At 42.5% G+C, this 24,213-nt stretch overlaps 1 protein-coding gene across 3 annotated transcripts in view; it reads right to left on the bottom strand.

Annotated features, from left to right (window-relative positions):
- Positions 1–583: 583 nt before the first annotated feature.
- The window catches only part of SFXN2 (sideroflexin 2), a 182,481-nt gene continuing 158,851 nt past the window's right edge, over positions 584–24,213 (bottom strand). For all 3 annotated transcript variants that reach the window (XM_078643664.1, XM_078643665.1, XM_078643663.1), the window contains 4 exons: positions 20,856–20,905; positions 9,063–9,112; positions 5,240–5,287; positions 584–1,623 (listed from right to left, as the gene is read on the bottom strand). In XM_078643664.1, the coding sequence (XP_078499790.1) occupies positions 1,524–1,623; positions 5,240–5,287; positions 9,063–9,112; positions 20,856–20,905 (248 nt within the window). In that variant the 3' untranslated portion in view covers positions 584–1,523. The remainder of the gene's footprint in view (positions 1,624–5,239; positions 5,288–9,062; positions 9,113–20,855; positions 20,906–24,213) is intronic.

Here is a 24,213-nt window from a genome sequence, read left to right as displayed (position 1 = left end):
CTATTCATTCTCAATTTAGGATGGTGGCAAACGTATTCATACCTGTGGCAAGGATGTCAAGCTAGGTCAGAGACAGGGGAGCTTCCCTCCTCAGTGGTACATAGAAGGACTTACACACAGCCTGACCTAAAATTGGAGTAAAAGCAGGAAAAAGAGGGCTATGGAAGGCTGGAGAAAGCCACTCCATTTTTACACAGCACTCCCAGGGCCTCTGGGATGTACGATGCTGGCTGGACTCGCTTGGAGGGAACAGGTCAGTAGGGTGATACGAGGCAAGACTGGTCAGTTTTCTTCTGGCAGAGAAGTAGCCTACTAAACATTTTGTGTCTAACCCTGCAAAGCGACAGATGCAAGCTAGGGTTTATGGGGTGACCCGAGCAAGGCTTGAGAGTGGAGACTGACAGCCCTTGAACACCACTGGGAGCACTGCAGAGGCTTGGGTACATCAGTGAGCAGAATGTCGGCAGTCAGTGACTGTTTTATGCCAAAGTTACTTTTACTCAACAGTTTTAAGGCTCTGCAAGTGTTTATGGTACGGTTACTGTTAAATATAGTTTATTCAATTAGTGACTCAGTTTCAGAATCTCATTCAGCAAGATTGTGTTTATTCAGTTTGTGGTAACCAGTAAAAATCCTTGCATGGTACAAACCTTGAATTGAAAGCTGGAATGAAGTGCAGCAGCTGCGATCAGCCGACATTGCAGAAGGAACACCTTCAGGGAGGCGGTAGAGAAGTGCAATACCAAGCGAAAATCAGTGAAAGTAACACAATGACTTTGTAACACTTTCCAATCTGGCTGGTCTTTGAGGTTAAGACCGCAGGTCCAATTTAAAAGACAAAAACCTCTCCGACAGAAAAAGTTTCTAAATAAAAATGCATCCATCGCCTGATAAAGCGGCTGCCTCCTAGCAGAGCAGTGTATTCTTAAGAAGAGATTCCTGTATTTGTAACAATAAGGACTGGGGTGCCAGTCGCTAAAACAATAACATTATGCAAATAGTACCCTGTACGTGTGACTGCTCGAGCAACACAACATTAAAAGTGGCAGCAAAGCGGTTCATAAAAAGTAAAACATCTCTTTTAAATGATCGGCGGTTGAAGCATATTGGTGACACTGAAAAGCACATTCCACTAAAGATACTGCCTCTTGGCGCTGGATCTGTGGTCTCTTTTCAGGAAAAAGCACTGCACAGAGGGTGAATCTGGATTTTCAGTTCCGGTGTCTTTGGCAGGGCTGACTGCTCCAGCAGTGCTCTGAACACTTCATGGTTTCCGGAAGTCAAATGTTTCTGAAGGAGACAGAGAAGAACACCGCCCCCAACAAGCCAGGTTTGTGTAACATTGTGTGAGGTATATGAGAAGTTGCTGAATGTGGCGGTTTAAGGCGGGGCTTACAAGAGGTTGACCTAGTTTCGCAGGCTCTCGGAATGAAAGACTGCTGCTGACAGCACTGCGGGCTGTCACTCGTTGTCCTACTCCGGTGCCTGGGAGTCTTCGACTGGCAGGTGTCACAGGCAGCGCCTTACAGTCCCTTGTTGAAATAGACATAGCGAACTTTGTCTCCATGTTGGGCTAAAATGGAGTCCCTGAGCTGGGGTTCCAGGTTATTCACGGCCAAAGAACTAAAAGACAGGAAAGAATCAATGAATGTTTATACAAATGTCTCCCCAATTCTCACACTTTAAGTAACTATAATTGGCCCCCTTGATAAAGCGTTGGAGTAAACTTTTATAGCGACACTAAGAAACAAAGCAATTAAAAAAAGTAATTTTGGTGGTCAGTGCTCCGGCAGTCACATGGACTCGCAAATGTGGCTGCCTGCCTTAGTTTCACCCCTGCCCAAATATAACAGCGAGGAACCTCACAAACCAAAACTTAGCACATAAACACTTCAGAACAGTTGGAGACTGCAACAGGAACAATGGCACACAGAGAATCTGAAATAACTCATGACCCAGATCACATGATGTCTGCACAACAAGGACGCAATGCATTATTCTCACTAGACATGTAGTATTTTTTTTTTAAATAAGTAATGGGGGGGGGGGGGAGACTTGAGTCAATCACTTTAAAGATGTGGTCTTTATTTCATGTGTCCACGTGGCAGTGATGGAACACTTTGACCTGTACTAGTAGAGATCTTACATCACACACCACTTTAAACAAGCATTTGCAATGCAATAGGTTTCGCATTTACGCGAGTTTAAGCTATTGGCATTGTAAATGACAAAGAGTTTTATTTACGTTTCAAAAAACAAAACATAAATAAAAGACATTGTCATTTACAATGCCATTAGCTCAAACTCATGTAAATGCGAGACCTGTTGCATTGCAAATGCTTGTTTATTGAAAGTTATTTTATTGACAGTCAATGCGCATGTTCCAGGGTGTACTGTTTCGAACCGTGGCAGCAATTGCCAAACTCTCACTGTGTAGAAACAATGTTACTGAGCTTTCTCAAAGTGCAAACACAATTTATATCACATTTCCGCTTTGGAACGTTTTAACCGATGTGTGTCTTAATGTTGTATCATTGTGTTCGCTTGTGTCATAAAAATGACAAACAATCATTGAAGAGTGCATTTATAAAAATGCACTCATTTGGTTGGACTGAAATATAAAAGTATTGCGGATCATGTTGTCTGTTCTTTCTGCAGATAAGCAAACATTAGTGTGTGACTTGTGTTGAGTTGTTTGCAATGAAAAGCAGAGCAAAGTATGCGCTTGTTCATGAATTAGCAGTGTCACACAGTTTCAGGTTACTCACGAGAAAAAGCTAAGTAAAGCATGCTCTCACATACAAAACCCTTACACATTACAGGCGCAGCATGGTTTCACAGTACTTGCAAGACAAAGCTAAGCAAGGAATGCACCTGAATACAAAACACTTGACTTGCTACTCCATCTTTTAAGCCCTTGTCTCCTAACAGCTTGCACTCCTCTTGCTCCACCACAATCCCACCATGTCTACCTAAGGGAGCCTTGACAGACTAGGTCTACACATGTGGAGACTCTGTAGCACTTAAACAGATAATCGCCACCCCTCGGCATCCATTTAATGTCTTTTAACTATAGTGTTTAGTTGCACCACTCGACTCGTAGACGTTGCATTATTAATTCAACAAACAGCACTGTTTCTTATCTTCATACTTGGTAACAATGTTGACATTAAATACACAATATTAAGTGTATCTCCACGGTATAGAATACACTGGCATTTTAAAGTCAAATAATGGAGAAAAAAATCTAATCTGCATAGATAAATATGACTGGCATATCGTTCAGTTGAGCAAAGAGAAGCCTGTGGTAAACAAAGCAGCACACAAATTAGAAACGTCTAGAAACTCATCCTGTTGGTTAACGCCACATGGGTTGAGAATGAAGCGTGGGAACGACTCACTTGAGATCGGCGGTGAAAAAACCTCAGTGCTTAATAGAACTCGGTAAGCAAATATCTACTACCAGAAAATGCACCGTAGATGCCGCTGACAGCAGCATGCGCAAAATTATTAAAGAGAGCGTTGGACAACAGGAAGAGCCTAATTGTGTGATGCACAGTGTGTGGCCGCAATATGAAAGACAGCGTGCAGCAGACATTTGCCAAGCTTTGGCTTCATGACGAGACCTTTGCTTCCAACTGGTTGCTCAGTAACCATTGTCAGCAGCTCACAGTTTATGTTACGGTGGGGGTCAATTTTTTCCACAGTAACTTCCAACAACAACAAAAAATGATCAGCAGTGTGCATGAAAGATTTTTGAATATCAAAATGCAAAGCATTAGCACAGGTCCCTGCAGGAAGCTAAAGAGGCCCATGCATGTGCCTCATACCACACTAACAATTACCACCAAAGCGCAAGCCGCGGATATCGACTGTGGAGAGACATACCTGGGTGCAAAGGAGCCGGGCCCATTTTACATGCCCAATCCCTATTAGGTAATACTTTGTTCCTGTTCAGTTATAGCCCTCCTCTACAGTTCAAGTTCAACAGTACATAAGCACAAACATAAGTAGACATACGGACACACAAGGCGGACCCTACCTACAGCAGATGGCTAGCACCACGAATGTGGCCGCAGTCAGCTGTGTAAGAATTTAAAATAGTAGACCATGCAAGTCAATGATACATAAAGCAGTTAACACGAAGGCAAAAAGAGAACAAACCACAACCATTTTGAATAAGATGTATTAACAAGTCAGGTCCCGGGCCGGCAGCCAATCACAGCGCGGCCCGGGAATGACGTCATGGGGGTGTCCCGGGCCGGCAGCCAATCACAGCGTGGCCCAGGACAAAGGGGCGGGACTTAAAAAAACACAGAGAAACGCCCCCGAATCGCGTTTTCACGAGAAAGCGTGATTGACAGCCTCTGTCTCCCAATGGCTAGCCTCCATTTATGGAGCTAGCCAATGGGAGACAGAGGCGGAACCAAAGCCAAATGTAGGAACATGAGATTTCGCCGTGGGCGGAGCAACTGCTACGCAGTTGCAACGCCAGGCGAAACCTAAAAATGTGGATGATACGTCAAAGGGCGGGTGTCTTTTCAGACTGTAGCTATAGTGGAGGGTGTTTCTTTGGTTGCGTTCATTTCAAGGCTTCCCACATCAATCAATGTTTTTCCCAAACTCATTTAGGAAAGAGATCTTCAATACATTCTGTACCAGAGATTTTCCTGAAGAAAAATGGCGGGTTCTTTCACAATAAAGGTATCCCTTAAACAAAATCTGCCATTTACCACCACAATAACCACAAGTTTAATACATGCTTGACAGAGGCACATTCTAAGCTGTAACCAATCACAGCTGTTTTAACAAAACCCAAAGACAGTGAGTTGAAATGCCCAGAAGACATGTTGCTTCACTGACAGAAAAAGCAGGTATGGAAGACTTGGCTCCATTAGAAACTATACACCCCACCAGTAATCAAAGCTGAAATGAGGGGTCTTACACAAATTGTGAATGAAAGCCATACGTTTATAGCTCTACAGATGAGCCATACACATCATTTTAAATTAGAAAAACGTAGAAGCAACATTAAGAGCATCACAGAAGCTCTCCACGCTAATTATGTAGGTGGTGAAACCTGGGCATTAATTTGGACTAATGTTGTATTAACTGTTTAACTCTAGTAATCGCTACGACAGCCAGAAGGCTTCTCTCTGTAAAACATGCTCATTTTAGGACAGACTGCGTCTTACATTAATGATAAAATAAATGAAAAAGGAAAACAAAAGTCTACTACCATCTTTGGGGGAACAGTGAACAGGCAACTGGCACCATGAAGATCAAGCTGCAAACAGAGAAAAAATGAGCATTTAAGAAGCATAAGACAATTTTCGAGCAGTCTAACAATTTCTATCAACAACCACCCCAGACAGCAGTATTCCTTTCTGTGATTGCCTGATGAAGGGAGAAAAGTGCAGTTTTGTATGTGCCACAGAGACAAAAAAATGCCAAAATAAATGTTACCCGCTCCCATGAGAAAAGGTGATTGAAGCTAATCAGGGAACATGTGCGGTCTGATTTTTTTGTCCATCTGTAGCGACACAGGAGCAGTGGAACAGCTTGTGAGAGGCTGTGTGCCCACAGCTGGATGGGCATCAAGTATGCTGGGAAACAAAACTTGCTTCTGCTTCCAGGAGCAGTAGTCACCCACTGAGCGTCAAGCAGAGGCAGCGTGCCTGTGAGATCTCTAGGTGTTGCCGTTAAAGGCTAAATTCTGCAGGAGAGTTATAGTTCTCTGAAGATGTTATGTAACCAGTGTAACTGACCCAGTTTTACCAGTCAGCCGAGTAAAGATATACATGGAAGCCGCCACCTCTGCCAGCGCCTTGATAAATACTTACACTGAATTTGTCAGGCCAACTTGTCCTGCCACATAAACAGGCTCAGGGAACGGAGTTCCAGGATGGCCTCAAGTCTCTGTCCTTCTTGGGGACCCAGAATTAAAGGGGGCAATATCATTTAGCCCTTTTCTGCAAGGGTGCCACTTTCTCAGCCCCTTTGCTCGGCACGGCAATAAGCTCTGCCTCCCAGATCGAGGTACCAGGGAAGACATCCTGGTGGAAAACGTAGATCTTGCGATAAGTGGGAAGACCACGCGGTCTGATGTTATGTTCCCTCAGCTGGTGGAGAAATTGGAAATCACACCTCCACCAGATACCTGTGCTGCAGATGGAGTAAATCAAAAAGGTTTTGAGGCAGCAGATCCATCAAAAGATTCAGCAGGGAGTGGACTGCTGCTGTTGCTGGTATCCCCTAGATGTACCAAAGTCACAAAATGAGTCGTACATATATTGTGGTTTCTGATTCAACTTGGACGGGTGCTGATGACGTGACAGTTGTGGTCAGGAGTAACTGTAGCATCAGGGAGGCCAGTCACAGTGAGCATGGTGCACCACAACTGTTTTTGAAAACTTCTAGGGAGGAGTTCCTGAAAAGCTACTAGCCACTGAAAGGCGTGTCCATTCAAGTTACATCTCTCTAGAAGCCCGTAGAATGCATCCAAGAATGATAGCCAAAATACTGCTGCGACCATGGACTGGGCCATAGTGTTGGCGGATCCCAGGTCTCAACTCAAGATTTGTTTGTGAGACATCCAGGGAGTCGTTGATCAAGTCTTAAAATGGTTTCTTCGTGTGTTCAGGGGGGCATATTACCATCATTTATGGCATTTCCCACAAGGGGGAGATGTAATAGCCCAGAAGACATATGTTGTTGGCTGTGCATAAGGTCAGCCTTCTTGATGCAAAGACTGCCCACAGAGTGAAATCTTTTGGACTCACGGTCTAGGGGAGCTATAGGAAAAGCATCAACGTTCAATTTGGCAGATGGAATTGAACCACCAAACTCTGGTCAAGGTTTCATCTCTACCGGGTCTGACTAGTTTCTTTTTTTCAGATAGTCAGAAAAGTGCCCCGCTGAAAGGACATAGGTGTTCTGAAACTGCGGAAGGTGGCTATAGGATTTCAGTCAACATACTGACTTTATTTCAGCACTGGGTATAGGTATTTCTAGCGCTTCAGCTGCTTTGTGACCCACTAAGTTGAAGGAACAACTTTCTTCTAAAAGGGGGTGGGTGGATGAGTGGTAAAGATGTTCCCCTTTGGGATATGTCAGGGAAAAAAACAGCTACTGTGTAACAAGGAGGTGCTCATCCTTCATTCACATCATTGTCCTTTGTGTGTCCATAGTCTCAGTCGGACATCGGAATCGGAACAGAAACGTTTCTAATTCCTGGTGAACCTTTAGGCTGGCTTTGAGGTGTTCTTCCAGAGGGGCATCATCAAATAGCTACAAACTGTCTCTTTTGCCACTATCACCAGCCATTTTCGAAGGTGAAAGCAGTGCATGTATTAAAGTGTTGAGTCTTTGAATGGCTCTGGGAGAAGAAATGTTTCCTCTCCTTCTTCTAGTGATGGATTAGTCAGTGTTTTGTGGCTTCTGCATCATTGTTCCTGTATTGAGACTTATTTGGAGAATGGGACCACTTTTGTGTGTATATCTAAGAGGCTCGGCTAAAAATAGCTTGACCTCCAACTCCCTAGTGGCATTTGGGTATATCAAAGTACAACTGCAGTTCAAGGGATCATAGTCAAATCCAAGACACTATATGTAGTGACAATGTGATTTTTTTTACTGCATCTGCAGTAGGGTTCAAATCTAAGTTGAGACATTGACCTCCTAGTTGCTGTTGATCGCTGTGGAATTTCATCAATGAAACACAACAAAGAGCTCCGTTCCAAGGTCAATGAGGCTTACAAAACAGGGTGTGACGCCACAGCCCCAGTCCTAGTTATGTCCTGGTGGCATCGCATTCTGGGTGGGTGAAGCTGCATGACACCATCTGGTAGGGGTAGAGATCGGCTGGTTCCATATCCAGTCTGGACCTGGAGGATATTCAAGAGCCGAGGAATCTATTTCTGCAAGAAGACGTTTCCATCAGAAATATTTTGTGACTGCCATGCCACTCAAGTACGCCAGCTAACAGACAGGGAAGAGATCTACAGAAATTCATATGTCAGGGCTCCCAATATAGAGAAGACGGTTACGGTCTCTGGAAGCACTGCATACAAAATTGGATAGTAAAAAGAACTCACTATGGGCTTTTAGAATGAGAATAGTCGGTGACAACTGCTGTGTCAAAGATACTCTAGTAGATGTGAGTGGAGCAAGCAACAGACCAGGTGCTGCCTCGCCATGAAAAATTAGGAACTGCAGCAGAGGGCTTCTGGCTCCATGCTCCCTATGGAAAACACAGTAAAGAGACCTGAAAAGCAATGAGCATTGCAAGCATAAGGACCATGGGAATGCTAACAGGTGCTGTAGCGAAGGCCTGCAAATTGACCTGAAAACCTTTAGCACAACATGTGAAACAAGACACAGGCGTAGTCAAATTCTCATAAATGCGCAAAATAGCACCGTACCATGAACAATGTGCAGCATGAGGAATCTTTAATGTACAACTTCCCAGAAGTTCAAATATAAGTACTGTAAGATTTTATTTTCAGAAATTTTGTGTAACTCCCTGTTCCTCCCCATTTCAAGCAGAGGGGCAGGGAGGGGAATTACAGGTGCTAAGGAAGTTACTGATAGATCTGTGGCACAGGAGGTTCCCCCAAAATTCAAAGCTTATCTTTCAGGGAAGGAGTGCACATTTATCCAGTTAAAAGAAGTGAAGGAGCATGTGTCTAGGATTACAATAAGTCTAAACAGATGAACGGGTGTGATGTATATGCAAGATGCCTATGATTGCTTGAGATTTAAGCTCACGGGCGGTTAATTACCTCGAGATGTATATGGTCATCATTTTGTTGCAAAACATCGCAGTTGAAATATAGGAGGTAGAGATTTTGACCTTTATGAGTAAACAGCACGGGTTGTTTTCCAATTACTGTATGTTTAATAATTAGTCTAAGAGGAGTAATTCCTCACCACTTTTAGCAAAGAGAAAGACGTTTTAAAATAAACACAGCCAGTTTACTGCAGTGTTACCTGACTTTGATTAGTACATCTAAAGTAACTAGTCTCTAGTGCTGAAAGACTGTAAAGAAAGTTACACTTACAAACCACCAACGAGTATCACTTGCAGCGGTGCATGTAGGACTCGTATTCTCTGAAACACAAGGCACATGACACAGATGAGTATACAACAATCCCTTATATTGCATAACAAGATCTAAGTCTTCCACATGTATGCCACTAAAATGGTTTAAAAAACATAATATCAAAAGGAATACGTGGGTTGACAAATGCACTATGGGTCCAATGTACAAAGGGTTGGGCTGGGTTTTTGCACACCAACTGATTTGTGACTCGACCTTCATTTTTTGGCTGAGAAAATACACAAATCCTTTGCAACGCAAAAATGACCATTCTGTGAAATTAGCTGAATCCTGCATTTAGAAAAGTAGCATCCTGTGCATAACATCGGTGGGAGCATGGCATTCCCCATTACCCCTGCATGCTTCCACCCATGTGCAGCATTCAGGTGCTCAGGGTGGAATCTGTTCTTCAGATACACCTTCTACTTTGTGCATGGATTCCACTCCTTCCCCCCTACCACCCTCCACTCCAGAATCTCAATCCGTTGTAAGGTGTACTTTTTGAGGCGGTAAGGCAATTTTGAGTTGCAATATACCTTTAGGACGTTTTGAATTACCTTTTTGTGGTCGCATCAAGCCCTTATGTTACTACATTGACACTGTCTGAGCCAAGAAAAGAGAAACCGAAGGCGAAAAACTGTAAACCTGATGAGCAATAGGGGAAGGAAAAAGAAAGAATGGATTTCAAGAGAAACTTTCTGCTAACTTAAACAAACTGAAGCAACACATGTACTGCATGGGTCTGATCTAAAACTCCTAATGGGTTTGACAGCAAAACGAGCCCAAATAGTTTAATCAATAAAGTTCCCCTGGAGGCGATAAATGACAGCTCTGGATTTGTGTTTCTTGAATGAATGGGTCGAAAGCGATCTGCTGCTAAAACACTTCACTAACAAAAGGAACAAACGAACTGCTGGAGACTTAGGAAGAAAAGAAAGGTTGCCACTAACAGGAGAGCTGTAGTTTGGAAGGGAAGTGGGAATCTAACACATAAAGAGCAAGAGGCCTGGGTAGTAACTTTGTTGGCGATACGACACCCGTGTAGGTATGGCTCTGTTTGAGAGGAGATTTTTCGTGATGGGGCAGCAGTGTAGAGAAGGTTTTACTGGTGATGTGCACTGAGGAAAGCCAAGCCATCTACGCACTGAGACGACACTGTTTAGACCACGATAATATAAGTCAGGAAGTACAATAAGGCCATGGGGGGAAAACTTCTAATTACACTGTGCCTACGTCCTTCACTTGACCTACACCTCCCCATCTCACCTCATCGCCCTTTACTTCTCACTCTCTCTTTGCTTGTGCTTGATTAAAAGGCAGGAACAAGGGGGGGCGTGGCTTGCGTGCCGACGGGTGAGGACGGCTTCTCCGTGAGCTCCGCTATGGACCTACTCTGCGGATGCCGTGAGAGCTGTTTTCCCTGTCCATCTCAGACCTGAAACGGCTGCAGCTACGGCGGAACATCCAGAGAACATGAGGATGCTGTTTCCGGATGTTTTTATGCAGCGGTGGTGTTTCTAATCCTCCACGGTAATTCCTCTCTTCTCTATGACGCGAGCGGCCGCCATTTTGGGACACTGCGCTCCCGTCTGACTTTTTTTTTCAAATTTTGATTCTTCTACTGCTATGAGGGATTCCTGAATATATCGCTTCACCACTGGGCTGTCTACAATTGCTTCTTGGAGGTAATAGCATTTTCTGACCGGCACTGCTTGTTCTTTGCCACTTTTCCTCATGTTCGGTGTGTGCCTCACAGGAATGCGTGCCGCCATTTTGAAACGCTTCCTCTGCTGGTTTTAAGATATTCTCATGAATGCTCCCAACCAAAGCAGTGTCTTTGCTAATGTTGTTATACCTTCAGAGCTAATACTTCAATAAGAAATCACCTATGTTACTCCTTATGGTGGCGCTTACGTTCTGTCACTGCCCTTTTAGGAATCTTTATTGAGATTTCTCCTCAAGGTCCTATTTCTGCTGTGCGTGTGCTTTGGGACGTCTTGAGTGCCATTTTTCTTCGCCTTCAAGTGGTATTTTGATCTCAGTCGTACCACGTACTTACCTGAGCTGTGTCAATCTTGCATACCCAGCCTTTCTGGTTTATTTATCATTGCAGACATGGCAGCTGACTCTCATGCTTCGAAATTATCTCAAACAGGTACCAAACCTAAAAGACTTATAAATGACCCGCCTTCCCCCATAAAATCTTCACCAAACCCGGTGTTAGACTCCATTCTTGAGGAAGTCCGAGGTCTCCAACCGTTCATGTCTGCTACTAATGCTCGTCTCAAGCAAATTGAGGATCGCTGGGTGCTTATGGAGAGCAAGGTTTTAATCTTGGAGCAAAGAGTGAGCGACATCCAGGATGCTTCAGTTAAAATTCCACTATTGGAACAAGAGATCCATAAGCTTAAGCTACATACAGAGGATTTGGAAAATCGTAATTGGAGAAATAACCTACGTGTTTATGGTGTTCCGGAAAATTTGGAAGGCCTGACATGGTGACTTTCATACGCAAATTTTTACAGGAACTTTTGAACCTCCAACCTGAGACACACCCCCTTAACATCCAGAGGGCACACCGTCTGGGCCGCATTAAACTCGAACTCTAGTAAACCTCGTGGCATTATTATGCTTTTCCTAGAATTCACGGAGTTGATGTCTGTCTTAAAAGCCGCCAGACTCAAGAGACGCCTTCAATGGTCCGGCCATAACATTTTTATTTCACAAGATCTTTCATCAGCGACAAATGCCCGACGCAAGGAATTTCTGAACCTTCGTCCTCTCATGCGACAGCTCAACATTCAATACGGCATCCTTCATCCATGCTTTTGCAAGATCACGCACAATGGTCGCACCTCCTCTTATGACGATCCTCAAAAGCTCCATGCTTATCTTCAGAGTGTTGCTCCTTCGAATATGGACAGTGCCAGTGCCATCTAATGTTCCTCCTGCTGACTTCCTCTTTTTCCTATACTGCAGCTATTCTCGTCTTCTTTTCATCCTCTTTTATGTCTTACATATGATCTTTGTTCTCATTCATGAGGCTTCGCTCTTACATTCTGCTCTCTTTTTCTATTTGTGTCCTTTACTGGTTGCTCGTGGGGACAAGTCCCCTGTCTGGTGTATCCATGCCTCCTTCGTTTCGTTTGCTCTATCTTTCTCCGATCAGGCTGCTGTGCCTTGATCAGTTTATTCTTCTTTCGCTTCTATCTCCTCTGCTTCTTTACTCTCTCCTTTTTTCTCTTTCTCTCCCTTTTTCTTCTTTTCTAGATTGCCTTTTCTTCTTTTTATTTGTTCTTTGTTTCTCTATTCCTATGCGGTCTTTTCCTCGATTGTTTTCTTTCATGGTGTCCTTTTTGAATCGTAGTCAGTCATGTTTTTGTGCAGAGAGTTTTCTGGGAATCTCCACCTCATGTGTTTTTTGTCTCTGTTATTCCCCTTTTTCGTAGTTGTTCCCTTGCCATGTGTTCCATTCATGTGTCGCCCATCTCCTCATCCCTCCATGGTTTGTAAATTTGTCTCCTGGAACGTGCGAGGTCTTGGTCATCCTGTCAAGCGTCAAAAGGTATTGTCTCATTTATCTAAACTTAATTCACAGGTTGCTTTCCTTCAAGAAACGCATTGTTCTGATGTTGAATCTCTAAAGTTGAACAGACAGTGGGTGGGCCGAGTTGTATTTTCTCCTGCTGTTAATAAAAAAGGGGGGGTCGCTATCCTATTTCATAAAGCTTTAAATGTACACATTATATCTACTCAAAATGATGATGAAGGACGCTGGGCAATGGCTAAGCTGATTATCCATAACAAGACACTGGTGTTGTTAAATATTTATGGTCCGACACGTCCTGACCCTAAGTTTTGGAACAATATTAAAACTTTGATTTCCTCCATTGATTCCCCTGACTTCATTATTGCCGGTGATTTTAACCAATGGTTAGACCCTTTCTCTGATAGACTATCTTCCAGTAAGTTTCAACCCGATAAGTCCCATAAGTGTTTTCAATCGGCCATTGCCTCGCGTCCTTTATTTGATTCATGGAAATTATGTATTCCTGATGTGTTGGAATATACCTTTTTTTCTACTGTTCATCACACCCGCTCTAGGATTGACTATATTATGGTTAGTAAATCATTACTCCCCTCAATCCAAAATTGTGTGATTGGCTCCATATTTATTTCTGACCAAGCCCCTGTTTTTACCTCACTTGACCTTTCCCTTATCTCTTCCAAATTCAGTCGTTGGAAATGTAACTCCTTTCTACTATCTGACCCTGTTTATATGAAGAAAAGTGTGGAATTTTTTGAAGAATTTTTCTCCTTTAATAATCCCTCTGACACCTCCATTCCTAACAACTGGGATGCCTTTAAGGCTGCTTTCAGGGCGTTTACTATCTCCTATGTGGCTAACAAAAAGAAACTCAACAGGAAAAAATATGAGGATCAACTTCAGAGAATCAAAACCCTAGAACATATGTACGTTTCTTCTAAATCCCCTTCATCCCTTCAAGATTTAATTTTTGCCAAAACAGAACTGAATAAGATTATTACTAATGAAGCTTGTAACACTCTTCTCAAAATTAAGTCCAAATTTCATGGTGGCCAAAATAAAGCGGGGAAAATGCTAGCACATTATTTGAAAGTAAAGTCAGAACGTAAAAATGTAGGTCCTATTTTTAATGATTCTCTACACAAACTAGTTTCAGCGGATGAAGATATCGCTGAAGTTTTTCATAATTATTACCAATCCTTATATACTGATGATACGCATCCGTCTGATGTTAATTTAACATCCTTTTTTGAAGGTCTTCCTTCTCCCCCAGCCATCCCAGAAGAGTTTGCTCTCTTGGAAAAAGACATTACTATCCAAGAAGTGACTCGGGCCATTAATTTGCTTAAAAAATCCAAGGCACCTGGTCCTGATGGCCTTCCCGTTGAATTTTAATCCTCTTTTCACACTGTTTTGCTCCAAAACTATTGCAACTTTTTAACTCTTTTATTTTGGGTGCGAAGGCATCTGGTTCCTTTTTGGATGCGTTAATCATTATCATTCCCAAACCTGACAAGGATCACTCCCAATGTAAAAATTATCGCCCTATATCTTTAATCAATTATGATTGTAAGATTTTTGCAAAAATTTTGGCTTTACGTCTTGACTCCCTTAGCCCCTGTTTAATCAAAACTGATCAGGTAGGATTTGTAAAAGGTCGACTTGCTGCTGATAACGCCCGCATGTTCTCCAATGTCATTTCTCACAGTAAAAAACTTAAAGTCCCCCTGGCAGCTCTTTCCTTAGACGCTGAAAAGGCGTTTGACCGCATCAACTCGCAATTTTTGTTCCATACCTTACAATGGTTTGGTTTCGGTCCTTCTTTTATCTCAATGGTCAAACTCCTTTATTCCTCACCTCGTGCTAGTATTTTTGTTAACAATCAATTTTCAAAATTTTTCTCCTTGACTAGAGGTACTAGACAAGGATGCCCCTTATCCCCCCTATTATTTATTTTATGTCTTGAACCTTTCCTAGAAAGAATTAGATCTAATCCCAAGATTTCTGGTTTTAAGTTATCCTCTACTGAAATTAAATTGTCAGCTTATGCAGATGATGTGCTGGTTTATATGTCCAACCCTGAATCCTCTCTTCCCCCTTTTTTGGAGGAGGTCAGTTTATATTCCTCTATATCGGGTTATAAACTGAACCTATACAAAACTGAAGTGTTACCACTTAACGCGTTATGTTATCAAATCATGTTTAATAATACTGACTTTGCGTGGTGTCCCACCAAAATTAAATACCTGGGTATTTGGTTTGCACCTTCCCTGAAAGAAACCCTCAAGCTTACCTTTACCTCTCTTACACAGAAACTTCAATCCCTTCTTCAAAGTTGGTCACCCTTATTTCTCTCATGGTGGGGTCGTTTAGACACGATTAAAATGATGATTGCTCCACATGTTTTATATACTGTCTCTATGCTCACCTTTAAAATTCCCCTTTCTCATTTCTCCCGTATAAATTATCTTTGCTCCAAATTCCTATGGAATAACAAACACCCTCGTATAGCCTTGCATAAGCTGATGCGCCCCAAATCCGAAGGTGGCATTCGTTTCCCTAACTTTAACTCATATCATTTGGCCTTCCTGATTAGACAAGCTTTTTCTTTGGCTTATGACTTTCAGGATACTCCCATACCTGCATGGGTTCTCCTTGAACGCTCTCTTTTGAAGGATTTTTCCTTTCAGCATACTGTTTTTATGTCAAAGTGTTCTTTCTTGACCAACTTTCCTATTCTAAAATATTCCCAAACTGTGTTATCCAATGTATTTTCCTCTCACCTTTCCCCATTGCAATGTTTTTTAGCTTCAGTTGTATGGTATAACAAATACCTTCGTTACAAAGGTAAAACATTTTATTTCAAACACTGGAAGGAAAAGAATATTGTATTTGTTTATCAGTTCTTTGTTGATGGCTCTCTCCTTCCCTTTTTGCAATTACAAACCTTATTTGACTTGCCCTCTTCCTCAATTAATGAATACAATATTATAACATCTGCTATTCTATCTCATTTACCCTCCCTTTCACCTCCAGCTACATTTCCTTCTTTTACCCCTACCTCCCCTTTATATCCTTTATTCTCCAGCCATCAACCCAAAGCTGCTCATGTTTATTCAATTTTGACTTCGACTGTTGGTGATCGTCTCAAATCTCCTGCTGAGATTGCATGGGAATGTGACTTGGATACTAATTTCCCTGTTTCGCTGTGGGATCGTATCTGGTCTAACTTATTTAAGACATCTATTGCTGCTCGAATTACTCAATCTTTGTTTTTTATTTATCATAGAGTCATAATTACACCTGTTACTGTTCATAAGTTTTCCAAAACTTCATCTACACTGTGTTGGTCATGTTCTAAAGAGTCTGGAACACTTAAACACTTATTGTATGCATGTCCTCTTGTTCTTTCATTTTGGAAGAAGGTTTGGAGGACTTGTATGCGCATATTATCTTGTTCCGCTCAGTTATCCTTACAGAATGTTTTTCTAGGCTCGTTATCTGATGATGTTGATATTTTATCTCCTTCTGCCAGATTGTTAGACCTGTTCATCTCTATTGCATTCAAAGTCATTCTATCGTGTTGGAAAGATAATTCTAAGATTTCTGTTCATACCTGGTGGAATTTTGTATGCGATGAACATAGGATCTCTATTGCTGCCTCTTCTTCTATTCCCCTAAAAATTAAATCTGATCTTCTTTGGCTTCCTTTCACATCCTATTTGTCTTCTAATTCTCCTTCTTGAATGATTTCTATTTATTCCCACAGACATCTCTCCTTTGCTTTTCTTTTATTATTCTTCCCCTTCCCTTTCTTTTTTTCTTTTCTTCTCTATCTTCATTTTTTTTGTTCTCTTTCTGCTTCTTTTTCCTATCTCCTTCTTTCTCTGTCTTTTATATCCCTCTTATCAATCTAATTAGGTTTTAGTGCATATGTTATGTATTCCTTATTTATACGTATTATTTGCCTGTTTTCCGAAAAGTCATAACATGTGTACTGTTATTATCTTTAAAATACTCAATAATAATTTCTTAAACTAAAAAAAAAAAAAGGCAGGAACAAGGTCTTTAAATTACTCAGTAAAATGTACTCTTCAGAAATGGGCTTTGTTCAGTGTAATAAGGATTTTAACCCAATTTGGGCTGAGTGGTCGCAGGTTCAGGTGACACATTTGGTTAAAATATTGTTGGATTTAATGAGCACCCCCAGTACAGGTGATGGGAGTCCGAGTCCTATGATTGTTATTAATCACCAGATACAAACATAAAGTAGGATCCCTAGTGTTGTGAAGGTGAAGAAAAGACAGAAGACAAAGGGGCCTTGCAAGAGATAAGGATGCAAACAGGCCGGCAGGATTTGGCAATCCTTATCTACTGGCAAGGTCTATATTACAATGTGCTTCGGTTTTCTTTTTAACAGTGGAGAGAACATTTTTTATAGAACCGCATATTAGATCGCTACTAGTCGAAGTGCAATGCCATAAAAAGCTACAGTTGTAATGGGGTCCACATATGTGTCTCTAGTGGCATAAAACTCAAAATCTTAGCAATTCTCGAGTTAAGGTGCTACTTTCAGATCCTGTTGCAACCCCACCGTACTAAGTCAACCTTAACTTCCAACCCGGCTATTCTTAAAGCTTGTGATGAGATGTGATTTATAGACTTATCAATTGTGTTGATAGATGTTTAAAAGGCTATATACGGTGTGATGGATTTTTTGAAATGGCACGAATGATCACTGTTGAATGGCAGCAGTTTGGGTGGATGATGGTTGCTCAAGTTAGTAGATGTGCGTATTTAGAAAGGTTTGTGTTTGGATGTACAATGTCTGTTTTGTTGGAGTGTAAACTGTGTCTTTCTGGGTACGTGATGGTAGCTGTTTCTCCTCTGCTATTACCCGAGTACGATTGCAATGTGATGCGTTTGAGCCAACTGTTTATTTTGTTTGTTAAAAGTATGCATGACTGAATTACCATTTTCTTGCAGTCACAATGTAATGCATTGGTAAATTGTAGCTGTGGATGTATGACATTTGTTGTGTTGGCATGTAGTGGTGTGTGTTTCTGCATGATTGTTGTGAGCAATTACCACTCCCTGGAGGACATGCGGGAGAGCAACTTGGGGGGGATTGGGGGGGGGATGGGGGGGGTGAGCTCCCTGAAGGAAGTGTAGTTTTCTGGCGCTCGCTTCGACTCCTAATTATGTCATGGATAGCGATGACCAAAAAGATTTGTAAAAATAAAAAAATCATAAATCATACGTTCTTATATAGCGCCTTTTCACCGTAAGGTCTCAAGGCGCTTGCTTTGGGAACCCGTCCTGGCCTTTCCCTGCGAGATTACCCCTACTGGGCATCCCCAAGGTGAAGACCAGGCATCCCATTTGTAGCCTCGGATCTTTACTTCTTTACTAATCTCCCAGCTTGGTTGTGGGACCAATGGTTAAAGCAATTGGACTTGTTACTGAGAGAACTTATTTGGGATGTCAGGAAACCTAGGGTGTCCGTAGAAATTCTGAGGTGACTTGCCTTGGAAGGAGGCCTGAGCATGCCGGACTTTGAATTATATAACCTGGTTGCCCAGCTTCAGTGGATTATGCCAGCCACGCTGGAAGGCAATAATTGTATGTCTGGGGATGGTACCAAACCAGGGGGTGCTCCTGGCCCGCCTGCTGCAGCAGAGACCTGGGCTGGGAAGAGCCGGGGTACTTTTAACGACTGCTCTGCAGTGCTGGTAGTGCTGTGTCTGAAGGACGAAGATGGGCGCCCAGTATGCCCCATCGCTTCCACTGGGGGTCCTACCACGGGGGAGACCCCAGCCTAATTGACCGGAGCACACCTAACAACATGGATGGAGGTAGGATTAGTGACGATAGGTGACTGTTATGAGGCCTCCACCCTCATGCCGCTGGGGACCCTAGTAGGATAATGTGAGTTGCCCGCTGGGCAATTCCGTACCTATGAGGCACTGACCCATTCTTTAACGGCACTCTGGGGACCCACAGTGGAAGAATCCCAGACCAATGATGTTCAATATTTATGGCTATCCCTGGGTGAAAGCAGACATCTTGTCACATGGCTACCTGGTGCCCTGAATGGGATGGTGCGAACGAATCTGAGTCCTACCCAACAAAAATGGGAAGGTGTCCTGGGTAGGGCAATTACAGACAGGGACTCGGTGAAAATATTGTCCTACCCCGCCCAACAGAAAGTAGGAAAACATTTTATTGAAATGGCTTTTATATTAACCAAGAGGCAGATATCCATGACATGGAAGTCTGCATGCAGCCCAGTGTTGGCAAGATGGGAAGCTGCTGTTAGACGGAGACGACCAATAGCTCTGCTATGGACGGACGTGGTGGATATGTTTGACAACCCCGGGAGTACTGATTCACCTCCATTCGCCGGGCTCGAGATCTGAAGATGGGACAAGGGGAGTGATTGAGAGCATGCATGGGGAGCCGCCTAGACCCCTGGAGGAATTAGATTATAGGAGTGAGGGCATGCCTGTTGTCCAGAGAGACTTGGTTGTATGATGTGACACATGGGGCACGGCTGTGTCCCACTGTAATGCGCTATTTTCTTCCCGGAGGGTAACCCCCCGACCACCCCTCCCTTCCCTATGCACACTCCTGACTGAGCTGTTGGAAGCTAACTCACCTAGAACCCATTGTTAAGCCTCTTACAATTTCACAGTTAATGTTTCTTTCACTATGCCCTGCACATTTGAATAATATACCTCGTATTCTCACAGGACTTTATGTTTCTTTCACTATGCCCTGCACATTTGAATAATATACCTCGTATTCTCGCAGGACTTTGTTATAATAAAGCTGTTGAGCTGAATAGGGAGACCTGTGGATTTAGATGTATAATATTGTATGTTGTGGCCCTGTACTAGCTTTCCTGGGAGGCCACTCCCCAAAGAGGCATGATGGGAAAAGTTACAGAAATATACTGATCATTTATATATACATACTAGCTTACCCGTCGCGCGTTGTGGCGATCTCCGAAGAAAGGAAATTCAAGGAAACTCGTTATGATAACATTCAATTTACATTGTGTTGTTTTTATTGAAACATATTCATTTTAATATGGAAAACATTTCAAAGTGTCGTTTTAATTCTATTTATTTATTCGAGTGCTTGTGGATACACGTTTTTTTGTTTTTCCGTCTGGTGCGTACATCAGTATTCGAAAGATTATGAGGGCCCTGGGGGGCCTATATTTAAAAAATGTTATGCCAGAAACCTTCGAGGGAGTGTACTCAACAACTTTCCAAAGTTTCCTGGCAATCGGATGAATGGTTTTTTAATTCTATTTATTTATTCGAGTGCTTGCGGATACACAATTTCTTGTTTTTCCGTCTGGTGCGTACATCAGTATTCGAAAGATTATGAGGGCCCGGGGGGTGCCGATATTTAAAAATAATTTATGCCAGAAAACTTCGCGGGAGTGTACTCAACAACTTCCCAAAGTTTCATGGCGATCGGATGAATGGTGTAGTAATGCATGAAGGACAAACAGACAGACAGACATACTTTTGTTTTTATATATATAATTTAAAAAAACAAACATGATTGTTGTCAGCAAGTACTATTGTGTGTCTTTGTGTGACTGACGGTAGATGTGATAGCATCTAATGGTTTTGTTATGGCGCAGGTGGGTAAGTTGGTGGCTATGAGTCCATTTGTTGTTATTAACATAGCCTTATGTTGCTATGTGTTGTCATTTGAATGCGAAGTGTAGTTGCATATTGTGTTTGTTGGAAATAAAGTAGTGCTTACCCAGTCATACAAGATGTTGACTTGATGGCTGTAAAACTGTGATGTGTAATATGAAGATGACTGGATGCAGGTAAGGTTATTGCTGTAAAGGAATTAAAAATGGTGGCTTGTTGGCTACTCACTTTAGCCGCCATTGTAAACAAGATCTATTCTCGAGTATGTTTTCATTATTACATTGCCTAATGCCACTATTCCTGTTCTAATCAAATACTGACAGACTTTCCAACATGATCTATTCATTACCTTCAATATTCTTTAAGCCATCCCCAAAACCCTGGAACCATAAATAATGTTGTCACATGGGTTGTGATATTTCTGAAAGTTGTGACATTCTAGTACATCTAGACCTAGTTTTCCACAAGTCTTACAATTGTAAATAAACTCTTTATCAAGGACACATTTTAAAAGCTAGAGTCGCTTACCTTCATAAATTGGAATTTTTCAAGTCTTTCCATCAGTATTGGTAGTAGAACTACGAACAAGATTGAGAGAAATAGGATGCATTATTTTATTGCCTAATGTGAGCAATACAAATATTTGATATGTTATTAATTTATCACTGTGCATTACAACGTGCATCAGCATTTCCCTTGCAAGGCGGTGAGACGGGGTCTAAAACACCAGAACTTTGGAGCAACTGTCTTTGTCAATCGCGGTCTAATTAAGTGACATATGCATTTTTCTTACCTCTACAAATGCCCTGTTCATGACCTCACACTCATCAAATATTACCCATGACACCAATGACGTAACGAGGTGTACTGTTCCTACATATAACGTGTAGGGAAGTCACTGGCAGATTAGAAGTGGAAAAAATGTATACTTTGAGTGAATTTCAACTGAGCTCCCGCCGCAGTTAAATCCAGGTGTTCACGGACAAAGGTGCACAAAAGGCTCTCACAGATACTCCTGGCTCTCTCGTTTGGTGGCTTGGCAGAACTCAAAAGTTGCTGGGGAGTGCAGGAATTAACACGCATAGCACAACACTGCATGAAACAAAGAACGCAAGACGAAGGAATAAAAAAACAGGGTTTGAAATTGGCTGCTGAGCCAGGCCTCCTATGCTCTGAAGGTGGTCAAGGAGGCTCCTTGCATTTCCACTTTCATAGAGTTGCCAGACCCTGAAAACCTATAGGGGCAAACTCCCGTCATGGCCTCTCTGGCCCATGCTGCCTTTCTATATGTTCAGTGCTCTTGTGATCTTTTCAGAATGCAGATGTGCAAAGCACCAAGCAGCCGGCAGACCCCGGCCGCCCACAGAATACCGCACGGTAGTGAAGAGGGAGTTAATTCAATCTATTTCAATCTATGCCGTGCCTGCAGAGGTCCCACAGATTACACCACCCACACCTTCCCCCCCCCTTCTGCCGGTGGTCCACTCCAACCGAGAGAGAGAGAGAGAGAGAGAGAGCGCGAGAGAGAGTTTGTAGAGCATGGATAGGGCAACCACCTCAATCCAGGTCATTCGGGGCACTGTATCCAGTGCCAGCCCATAACTTTTCACCAACAATTCACTGAATCCAGGCGTATTAGTCTAATTAGTTAAATGGGAGCAACACATGACTATAACACCCAGAATATTTAACCCTATCACTAAAAAGTCCAGTACTGGAAAGAGTGTCCGTAATAAACTGGAGGTAGGTAGTATGTGCAAAAGTGGGTGGGCATCTGCACGGGAGGGTTGTGCAGGTGCAGCACACAGGGTATAGTCTAAAGAACTTGGCTAAGGGGTACATAATGCTTGTAAAATGACCATGATAGCAACCGCAGCAATGGCAGAGGGCTCTACACAAAACATACACATTGTAATCACAGAAATAGGAATTGTTTGTGATACAGATCTGGACCAATACAGATACAAGTTACCCATTCAATTAGGCCTAAGATCAAAAACATTGAATAGAAATTTATTATGGAGCTCTGTGAACTATGGCAGTTAAAAATTGCTAGAAAAAGTTTGTAACCTCTTTTGGTGTTTTAAGAGAACGTCGAAAAATCTGGCACGACAAATCACGAGACTAAGAAAATTAATGTGTTACCCTCATGCTCAAGTAAGTAATCGCTCTGGGTGTGATTTCTTCATTTTCTAGGCTTGTACTACATACATTACAGACTGTAAATTCCAATACGCCACCATGCTTGGAAAACAAGATTAGGCTCTCTGCTGGACTATGTAATATCAGGGCAGAAAACCCGCCAGACTCCAAACTGAGAAATGCCAGAAGGAAAACAACTATTACGCAAACAAATGATGGAAGGAATGCTGACAATGCAAACATTATCCCCAGTCAAAAGATCTGGGTTAAATCCATTGTTCTTTTACCCACTATGCCACCCCAGTTTGGACCCAGCCTTATGCAAATCAGTCTTGACCCTGTGCCTCATGGGAAGAGTCCAGTTCGCTGCAACCCACTGGGGATTAATTGTGGTTTAATTTTCAAGAAATGACAGCGCACCCATTTGGGAATATAATTTGTCACTACATGTTCCAGAAGGGCAGTGTGCCCACTGAGGCAGGTGTGAACAGGATAGAGTGCGTAATGAACTGTGCTCACATTTCTTCTGAGAACCTACGCCGCTGAGGAAGGGATTTTATTTTCCTGAAACGCTTTTGGCGTTTGAACTTTCTTGAAGTGCTTTCCAGGTCGGGGGCCTGCCAGCAAGCTGCCGATGAAATAAAGAAGGGAGCTGATTAAACTTCCTGTGGTTTTCCTTCAATGGGGTTCCTGTTTTTTAATATATTTTCATAATGACGCTTTTCAGAAGTTGACATAGCGTAGTACACTGCACATTTTTGTATTCTGTCTGTGCACTGATTATAAGTTACTTTTCTCGCGATTTCATCGTACTCTCGATATTTCTTGGCTATCCCAGACTCCGACCGGGTTGGAATTATCACCGGTTTGGGGAATTTCTCAACATTTCTGTGACGACTTGGCCCTGAAGAATCAGAGTTGACTGTTCTCTGACGAAACACGGGTCGGCTGGTTTCTATGCTTACAAGCAATAAAAAGTAAAACAACATTGGGTAGAAAGTGGACATGATGACAATGACTTTAGATGGACAGTCATATCTAAAGTAGAACTAGGGACAAGAGGTGGTGACCTCGAAGCCAAATTGAGACAAAGAGAAGCCATGCTAATCCTAAAATATAATACCGTTGTTAACGGGTTAAATGAAATGACGGAACTCTACAATTTGTAAACCCAGCTGTGTGTAGCTGCAAATGAACTCTTCAGCTGACATATGGAGTCTATAGACTCTAAAAGGTATCTTGCACCGGTTCACCGATACATGGTAAATCTGAAGGGGCCCCACGCTTTTTCGCCAACTCAATTGACCCTCGAACCCAATCCTGGCAAATATCACAAACGTTTCCCCCTTATTAATATAAAACCATAATCCATAATTGATGGCCAATAAAATACCGGCGACTATTTAAAGCCCAGTCCTTGTTGCTATAACATAAGTTTTTCACATACTATATAAGCCCCAACCAGGCTGGTGGGAACCAGACTCTCCCACCTGACGCCAGCAAACAGCGAACATTAGTCAAAAACTACATTTCCCATCAGGCCGAGCACAATTCTGAGTACAGCGTTAAAGCGCCGAACGGATGACCCGCTTTACCGGCGACCGAGATAGAAACGCCGACCGGGGAGTCCATGATCGAAAGAAAACGGTAAGAAGACTATCGGGACTCAGGTCCCTACATGCTTATGGCTGCCGAATATCTTACACCAGATACATCACTGCAACATTTTGCAGATGCTGCCAGT

This window comes from Lissotriton helveticus, chromosome 5_1 (assembly GCF_964261635.1).
Source record: "Lissotriton helveticus chromosome 5_1, aLisHel1.1, whole genome shotgun sequence".
In the NCBI taxonomy this organism is placed as follows: Eukaryota; Metazoa; Chordata; class Amphibia; order Caudata; family Salamandridae; genus Lissotriton; species Lissotriton helveticus.
The sequence above is the reverse complement of the archived record's forward strand: the minus strand, read 5'-3'. Positions and strand labels throughout refer to the sequence as shown.